The 10,137-nt window shown below is 32.0% G+C and overlaps 1 protein-coding gene across 1 annotated transcript; it reads right to left on the reverse strand.

The window, feature by feature from the left end:
* Positions 1-3,043: 3,043 nt before the first annotated feature.
* LOC145167412 (uncharacterized) lies at positions 3,044-5,186 on the reverse strand. The gene is made up of 2 exons (XM_079086614.1): positions 4,997-5,186; positions 3,044-4,905 (listed from the first exon to the last, which is right to left on the reverse strand). Exons 1-2 carry the CDS (start codon positions 5,070-5,072, stop codon positions 3,164-3,166), a joined length of 1,818 nt encoding a protein of 605 aa, XP_078942740.1. The 5' UTR covers positions 5,073-5,186; the 3' UTR covers positions 3,044-3,163.
* Between the last annotated feature and the right edge of the window lie 4,951 nt (positions 5,187-10,137).

Consider the following 10,137-nt stretch of genomic DNA (forward strand, 5'->3'; position numbering starts at 1 on the left):
TTTGAACGAAAAAGTCCTGAAAACCGGCAAAAATTTGCAGTTTGACCCTTTTTGACCGGTTGAAACCGGTACCAAATAAATTTGGGACTATTTCGTAAACTAACCCAAAATATTGGGACTTTTCTGTAAACAAAAAATATTATGATTTTTCTGTAAACAAAAATATTAGGACTTTTCTACAAACAAAACCCTTGTTATTATTATTATTATTATTAAAAATATAAATAAGAATACTATTTTGTGAACTTGTTATTATTAATATTGTTACTAATACACATAAATGCATTTAAATAAAAAAATAATATTAATGTCATTGTTTAAGTGTGGAGGTGGAGGAGATGATGATGCTTTTAGCATTGAAATCGTGAATGTCTTGTATATTTTTACTTGGATATGGTTATTTCACATTTGTTATTATTGTTTTCAATTCAGAATATTAATACTTAACAATTTAAAAGATGTTGCATATTTGTAAAATTGTTTATAAATAGTTTAAGGTAGAAGGGTTTCTCACTTTGTATATAAAATTGTTTAAGGTAGAAGAATTACTTTATAAATCCAACAAATCCACTACAAACATCTACATAGGTAACCCATATCAAAATTCAAAAGTATTAATTACAATATCTTGTTTAATAAAAAGTAATAGGAATAATTCAAAAGTATTAATCAAAATTCAAAAGTATTAATCCAAAAAACATATCCTATTAATTTTTATCAAGCAAGATATTGTAATTAATATTTTTGAATTTTGATATGGGCTACCTATGTAGATTTTTGTAGTGGATCTGTTGGATTTGGAAAGTAATCCTTCTACCTTAAACATTTTTATATACAAAGTGAGAAATCCTTCTACTTTAAACTATTTATAAACAATTTTACAAATATGCAACTGCTTTTAAATTGTTAAGTATTATTATTCTGAATTGAAAACAATAATAACAAAAGTGAAATGATCATATACAAAGTAAAAATATACAAGTAAACATTCATGATTTCAATGCTAAAAGCATCACCATCTCCTCCACCTCCACCCTTAAATAATGTCATTAATATTTTTTTTCATTTAAATGCATTTATATGTATTAGTAACAATATTAATAATAATAAGTTCAAAAAATAGAATTCTTATTTATATTTGTAATAATAATAATAATAATAATAATAATAATAATAATAAGAGTTTTGTTTGTAGAAAAGTCCTAATATTTTTGTTTACAGAAAAATCCTAATATTTTTTGTTTACAGAAAAGTCTTAATATTTTGGGTTAGTTTACGAAATAGTCCCAAATTAATTTGGTACCGGTTTCAACCGGTCAAAAAGGGTCAAACTGCAAATTTTTGCCGGTTTTCAGGACTTTTTCGTTCAAAACAAAATCTTGGGACTAAAGTGTAACTTTTCCGAAAATATTGGGACTTTTCTGAAGATTTCCCTTACGAATAATGTTATTTTCACTCATTTTAGTTCTCAAACATCAAATATAAGCTCTCCTTATTTTTGACTTTTAACTCCTTTTAGATTTTACTTTGAACCCATGCAACTTAAAATAGCATAAATAATCACTTCATGGCTTGAATAATTCCCATGGCTTTAGTTAAATATGATTGACGTTTATAAAATGTTTTTGGGGTCAAATGTTTTAAAAGCCGGTGATGTTAAGAAATTGCTAAAATTATCCTCTTAGTTTAACCAATTAAGTGCAAAAGGGCAAAAATAGCATTTAAGAGCTTTCAATACATACATTTAAATTTATGACTTTAAAAAATTAATCCAACATGGGATGAAACATAAGGAGGTCTGCGTAATAAGAAGCATATTATGACCTAAAAAATAATCCAACAAAAACAATCAATCATTTGGATGAAAATGAACATCAAATTAAATCAATCAGATAACGAGAGGAATGAAATCAAAAAATCATTCATGGCATAGAGAAATAATTTTGGAGGTTCATATGGGTTTCTATCAAGTTATTGAGCTCATATCAATAGAAAACCTCAGGTTATTGGACCACTTAAGGGCTAAACACACACACACTTGGATACAAACACAACACCAAACACAATGTCAAAGAAAAAGACAGATCAGTGAGTTTTTTATAATAACACACCACACAAAAACAAACACAAATAGTGCACAAAAAAATTGACTGATAAAAAAAACACATTTTGGTTCAGTTAGGCAACATAATTTTTGCCCACTGCCCTAACATTAACTGATAAGAAAAATTGTCATGGGCATTTTATCAAACACATAGAGTGCAACATCAAATGCAAGTTTCAGAAAGCAGAAGCAAATCATTTAAAAAAGTAATACTAACATTTACAATCAAGATTAGTCAGGAATATAAAGGTAACAGTCAAATACAACACCCAAACTTAATGATTATCAAAAAATCAAAACCTGAAAACAGTCAACAACATATAAGAAGTAAAGAAGAAACCTGGAACAAAGAATTGGAGAAGAAGACCACTGGTAGACGTATGCTTGAACCCAAAATTGTGAGCATAAGGGCCAGAACAGCAAAATCGCATTTATAGGCTGATTTCAATATGGAAACCATTTTCTTCCACAATAATTGGGAACCTCCGCTATTAACATAAAAATTATTGCCTCTTCAGATGGAAAGATATCAATCAATTAACTTCTTTCAAAATTCAAAAGTTAAGAGATAATTTTACAGGTGAGTTACTCCTCACTGATTTACGTCATATTTTTCTACTTGGGCGGGAAAAAGAAATTTAGAAGCAGCAGAAAGTTGACACGTGGCAAAGGTTTGGTTAGATACACATTTTTATTAGACTACAGACTAGAGACTAGAGACTAGAGAAGAGATATTCCTGCGTAACCAACCCCTTGCAACAAAAACCAAGTATATATTGAATTTGAAGAAAAATCGACTACGCTACAAATTTCTTAATAAGTTTAAAGATTAAGAATAGTGATCTCAAAAGTCCAATATGCATCTTGACCCATTTGACTAAGCAAGAAGACACGGCTACTTCATCACTCACATGACCCTTGCACCATTTGGATAGGACCTAACAAACAAACATTTTAAATTACCATTACAAATACAAATGGAAGAATTATTACAAAGAACAAATGCCAATTTGTTTCCTGACTAAAGTTATACCAAAATCAAAGCTGAAAACTTGTCATTTACACTACAAAACAAGGAGTGTCCACTTCTTCCTTTGGCACAAGCTTACCAATCAACTTAAGCAAAGAAGCATCTAATGATCTAGCTTTAATATGATCAAGTAACATTGATACAGTTGTAGCATCAAGTGAGAAGCCTTTTCCATCCATTTCCTTTAAAAGTATCTCTACCATATCATGATCATGATGAACATACTTTAAAATTCCTTGGAGAAGAACATTGTAAGTCACACTATTAGGCTGACAGCCCCTTTCCTCCATCTTAAGAAACAACTCTTTTGCTTCACTCACTAAACCTTCACGACAAAACCCACTAATAATCACACTGTATGTCCAAACGTTAGGTTGCAAACCTCTAACACTTAAGTCATTGAAAAGCTTCCTTGCAATATCAAACTTCCCACTTTTACTTGCACCATCAATGAGTATTGTGTACACAAAGATATTTAAATTTAACTTATTGTCACCCATCAGATGAAACAATGAGAGTGCTTCCTCTACTTGATTGTTGTTGCATAAACCTTCCAAAACTATTGTGTAAGTGATTTCATTTGGAATCACGTTGTGCGCTCGCATATCATTAAAAACTTCATGTGCATCTTTACATCGTCCAACTAGAAACAATCCTTGTAGCATGGTGTTGTAAGTGATGACATTAGGTCTCGTCGTCTTTTTAGTTATTTCATGAAACAAATGCATGGCCTCTTCTATCATCAATTTCTTACAATATCCGTTCAATAAACTACTATAAGTAACGACATTAGGCACCAGACCTCGAGACCCCATCGAATCAAAAACTTCCTTTGCTTTGCTCATTTCACCTCGCAAACAATACCCATCAATAAGCGAACTATAAGTCACTACATCCGGATCCTTCCCTCTTTGTATCATTAAGTTGATAATACAATTTGCATCCTCCGCCTTACCTTCCTTGCAAAGTGCATCAACTAATATGCTATAGGTATGAACATCTAGGGAGATCCTTTCGTCCTCCATCTCTTTAAGCAATTTAGAGGCCTCATCCCAACGAGATAAGTTACAAAGGCCATGAATCAAAGAGTTGTAAGTGACCACATCAGGTAGGATGCCTTTGTTGAAGACCATTTCTTTGAAGAGGTTTAAAGCATCATCTACCATTTTGTCCTTGAAAAGACTATCAATGATGATGCTATATGTGACCACATCAGGTTTACAACCTCTTCCCTCCATTAGCTTAAGCAATGCAATGGCAGTATCATTATTGCCAAATTTGCAAAGCCCTTTAATCATAATGGTGTACATAATTGCATCAGGTTCACAGAGTTCCTCTTTGATGAGCTTCTTGAATAAGCTTTCTGCCTCGAGAATCCTATCTTCCAGCACGAGTCCATTCAAGAGTGTATTAAATGTGCACGCATCAGGTACAACAGCACATTTGAAGCCATAGCCTAAGACTGCAAATCCTTCACTGGTGCCAAACAGTTGGCAACAACACTTGATCACAGTGTTAACTGTGTACACATCGATAGGAGCACGAAGGATATTCAAGTGTTTAAAAAGCTCAACCGAACAAGAATAGTGTTTCATTTTGGCAACAGCTTGCAACAACTGGTTGAATTTAATGACTGAAGGGAGAGGTTGTTTCTGTGTCATTTCATCGAACAGTTTGAGGACATCATCAAGGTTAGTAATCTTCTCACTCATAGATCGAGAATGTTTAACTAGTGTTTGACGATTGGAGGAAGAAATGGAATGAAACCGACCTAAAATCATTTTGGGGGTAAAATTTCGTTACCTGTTCCTGAAAGTGATGAACAACGTAAAGAAGAAGGGAATAATGAGTAGTGAAAGTACCTTTGAATTTCTTTGGGGGATGGAAGACGATAAAAGATGCAGCCTTTTTTGGAATTGCCATCACCGCCGCAATCATCTGCAACTGAAAGAGTGAAAGGGAGTTTTAAAACTTGGATTCTCGATCAAGGACAGACATCAGACATTGGAGAGACATTACAGTATCACATTTTTAGTAGAGTAATTACAAGAATGGTCCTTGAGGTAAATTCAGCTTTAACCTTTTGTTTTAGAGTGAATTATCGGAAATGGTCTCTATCATTGCTCATTGGCATGATTTATGGTTTAGTTTCTTGATTTTTAAAAAGTTCTTATTATTGGTTTAGATTTCTCTCGGTTACGACTTAGGGGTGTATTTGGGCCGGTTTGGTTTGGTTTGGTTATTGGTTAAAACCGATTATGATTGGTTAATGCATTTTTATAGCCATTGGGTATGGTTAATATTGGTTATGGTTAATGGTTTTTATCGGTTAACGGTTTTGGTTAATGGTTAATATTGGTTAACCATAATGTTCAAAATAATATAAACGACGAAAGTATATTGACATAAAAAATGAAAATAGAATACCAAAAAGTCTTCGACGCCGATGTTTGTAACCTAACTTATAGTAATAGAATAAAATGTGTACCTTTAATACTTAGAGTGAGATAACACATAGTCACATTCAAAATAAAAAACATTCAATAAAAATATAAAACATTAAAAAAATTGACATTAATAATTTCATATATTGATAATTGATATTAATATTAAAATAAAAGTCAAACATTCATACATTTTCAATACGATTAAATCAAAACTATAAAATAAAAGAGCCAAACATTCATATTATGTGTTATTGGATAAAAAAAGTCAATCACTCATATACATTCAATATGATTAAGTCAAAAACAGTAAATAAAAAAAGTCAAAATTTTCAAAAAAAAATGCATTATTAATATATCACAGAGTCAAGAAGAACCAAAAACTTAACTTACCTAGAAGTCTTGATTATAAGGTTAAAAAATCATTCGAATAGGACTATAAAGTCCAAACAATCTTTGATTAGGATTAACGGTGTGAGAAGCCTTGGATTAGGATTATGAGTGTGAATATTAAACTAATTGTGAATAATGTTTACAAATTGTAGAATTAGCCGATTAGGAATTACAACATTAATCAATAATCTAACTCAATGCATGATTGGAAGATTGTGTGTGTCTGCGTGATCAACATTTGATGGTTTGATTGCTCGTTCGTCTCCTGATAAGTGAGGATTAATGAATTATATTTTCAAAATTTTAATGCATCTTAAATAAGTTTGACTATATTATTTTATATATGATCTATAACTTTTATATATTAAAATATAAAGTTAACGGTTCGGTTAATAATGGTTCGGTTAACCTATAAAACCATAACCGAACCGTTAGTTATCGGTTAACAAAAATTAGAAACCGAACCAACGGTTTTTAAAATGGTTCGGTTATATCGGTTAATTTGGTTTTGGTTCGGTTTTTCGGTTATTATGCTCACCCCTAGTTAGGGTATACGTTATAAATACCTCAAAGGGTTTCGGTGGCACAAGGGGTCAACTCGACTACACCACACATGCAATTAGGGTGTCGATCGATGACACGACATGAAACAAAATCGGGGACGAAATTGAAATCCGAAATTGACACGGTTTAGCATGTGTTTGTCATGTTATATATGATTAAGTATGAATTAAATAAACAAAAACCTTTTATTATACTATCTTTGTCGTGTTATGCCGTATTTTAATCGACTCATTTTCGTGTTAATGAAATAAACACGATATCGTGTCGTGTCGTATTCATGTTACATAAAATCTCATGTCGTGTTGTGCCGGCCAAAAACATGACACGATATCCTGATTTAATACCCCTACCAGCCATATGACGGTGCCCGAGCCCGAGTATGTCCAAGTGGACGATGCCTTTCCTCCTCCCTCCATTTGTGTGTGTGTGTGTGTGTGTGTGTGTGTGTATATATATATATATATATATATATATATATATATATATATATATATATATTTCTTTAAAAAGTTTAATTTTTTACCAAACTAAAAATACCACCACATAACTTCATATTTACTATCCAACGGACTTGTTAGGATATCTAACAAAGTGACACTCTCCTTTTTATGTTCTAGTTTGTTGAGAGCTTCACGACGAGTGTAAGCCTCACAATACTAGAATTTTATATGTGTTAGTAAGGAAAGAACATCACTCCGCATCTCAAAGAGTGTCTCACAAACTTTCTGAGTTGGTGCAAGACCAAGAACTCTTATAACATTTTTCATGGTACAATCCATGAACTGTTTGTAAGCATAGTAGGACTCATCATTTACCAAATCAAACAATGATTGGTTTCTTTATCGAACTACACTATTTGTGGCAATGTTCTGGTTGGAGATAGAAACCATTTCACAATTCCTTAGACGGTTGTTAGACTTTTGAATAAGATGTTCATTATCCCTATTGGATCTAAGTATGTCTTGATATTTCCCAATTGATTGTTAACTTCGTTTTATGGGAGTTCTGAACACCTTAAAGATTCAAGATTTATGTTTATTCAGATAAACTTGTTTATATATTTTAAAGGTAACGAAGTTGGTCTTACCATGTATTGTGGTTAATCTGAATGATCCATTAGGGTGAACTAATTCCAACGGATATATACACCATCAAGTGATGCATTCGTCATCCATCTTGATAAACAAGATTTGCATTTATCATAAGACTTGTGGTGAAATGATTTCCAAAATCCTATCCAACTGGATATTTGGTGATACATTTCTCTTTTATATGTCCATGAAGATGATCCACTGATACATTTCACCCAAACTTTTGGATGTATTCGAATCAACGTTGAACTATTGTTACTACACTACTTTCTTTTAAATAGAAAACATATTAAAACATTTTACATTTAAATAAGTCATAACCATCTCATGAAACATTGGATAAACAGTTTCAATCATAAGACCATAGACTAACCGTTAGAGAGAACGAGTTGACTTTTGATCCTATAATCAGTAGCAAGGGCTCGATATCCATGATCATTTTTTTCTTTTATCAATATCTTAGTTCCTTTGGCCACTTCACATTATTACAAATTTCAATACCTTATATGAGAAAATACTCAAAGGTTGGAAGTAATATTCCAATGGTGTTATGAATTTGTATATTTGTTTGTGCCATACCTTTTGGCTTGTGGCTTTTCATATTTTTTAGATATATTGGGCATTTATGCTTTCTTAGTACTTTTCTTGCTTTAGAACCAAAATTGTCTATCAGAATATGTCTCAGAATCAGCCTTCCTTTTGTCTTTGGCATATGGGTTGGAGTTGGGTATACCAACTTTAACCACCATTTACGCATGGGTACTTGCCTTTCTTCATCTTGACACTTCCATTCATGATAGCAAATATATGAGAATTGAAGTTAGAATTTATATGCATTGCTATGTAAGTCTCAGAAGCCCTCAACATGCCATGCAACTCCACGATCAATCTTTCCAAGTCATTCATATCAAAATCAAAGTGAACAAATCATATGTACATGTCAACTAGTTGATTACTTGATAATGTTACCCACAATCAACTTCTAACTTTATGGAATTCCATATTTTCTTCCATCTGTCAATGTACATACTACACTTGGCGCTTGCTCCTTCCTCCTGCTAAAGATGCAATAGCTAGAGGAACCTCATGAAGAGCTTTATCTAGAGCATTATCTTTCTTTTCATTCATGAGAACTATTCTCAAACTACGAATTCAGTTAAGATTGATCAGTTCAATCAGCTTATCCTTTTAGAGGTTTTATAGCAGTACAATTATAATGGACAAAATTTCTTCTATAGACATCATTCAATATATAGTTTCATTCTACTTTGTTTTGGTAATCCTTAGAAAAATAATAACCCAATTAAATTAAAGTTATTTAAATAAGGTTAGGATCCATATTTCACTACAAGATGTGAAGAGGTTTGTCGTAATCACACTAAAAATCCATTTAGGTAGGCAAACTCTTTGCTAGTTTCAGTTTCTATGAAAATCCTAGATTTGTCAAGATTTATTGACTTATGTCAACAAAATGTTTAATCTCTTCCATGCTCATCTAACATTCATGACTAGGTTGCCAAGGATCATGAATTCAGATGGTAAATCAACCATGCAAAATCATTATGATATTCGACCTAAGTTATGCTTGAGTTATTGCGACTATCACCACTCATTATAAACTAACTAATTTGTTGGCTTCAGGCACTACCTCACGTTAAAAGATTATAACAACGTGTGTGTTTTCATGGGTAACGTGAGATTTACGCTTTCATAAAAAAGGATTTTATTTTTCTTTATTTAGTCAACAGAATTTAACTAATTCCTTTGAAACCATTCAACTTTAAGCTCATTTTATAAACGTTTATAAAAGCTTATTTTCTTTGTTAACTTTTAACAATTTGCAATTTTGATTTTATAAAAGAAAACATGCAAAATAAAGTAACCACATAATCATATAAACACAAGCAAATTTCAAGTAACAATACTACTAACCTCGATCAAATGTGTCTCCTCTATGAGCCATCAAATGAGAGACAAGTTGTACTGTTAATGCATAAAAGTGACCCTCGACGGCTATGAAGATAATGTGGAAGCGAAGACTTGTTTATGGAGTTGCGAAGAGTTCAAAAAGAGATGTGGTAGCGACGAGTTACTTATCTAAAGACTTGACCGGAAACTTGGATACTGGAGATAAGGAGATGCGTAGAGTTTAAGCTTTTGTCTGTTGTGGATACCGCGGTGTCAGAAAAGTAATGATCATATTTTCTGACGTTGTGTGCTAAGTTGGTTTTTCCACTCCAAACATAGGAAGCATGGACGTCTCAATCAAAGATTACTTTTGCATTATCTTATTTAGGGACTTGTACTAATTCTTCTTATAAATAGACAGTCTTGTAAAACTTAGAAAGTGTGTCTGATCTTCATCTTCCATGTAATATGTTCAAGTGAAATATAAATCTCATTATCTTTAATCTTTATGTTCTTCATTGTTTATATTTAGTTGTTCGCCATATAATATTTTGTGTTTGAATGCAAACCAAGTTATGATTCAACAAGTATCATTCTTACTTG

The sequence above is a fragment of the Lactuca virosa genome, chromosome 3 (genome assembly GCF_052849685.1).
Source record: "Lactuca virosa cultivar CGN04683 chromosome 3, Lactuca_virosa_CGN04683_v6, whole genome shotgun sequence".
Taxonomy (NCBI): Eukaryota; Viridiplantae; Streptophyta; class Magnoliopsida; order Asterales; family Asteraceae; genus Lactuca; species Lactuca virosa.

What these genes read in the sequence shown, in the direction of transcription:
- LOC145167412 (XM_079086614.1), bottom strand. Translation starts at nt 5,072, where the DNA reads ATGATTGCGGCGGTGATGGCAATTCCAAAAAAGGCTGCATCTTTTATC. An exon ending in TCCCCCAAAGAAATTCAAAG is followed by an intron (nt 4,906 to 4,996) that starts GTACTTTCACTA and finishes AAATGATTTTAG; the next exon opens with GTCGGTTTCATTCCATTTCT.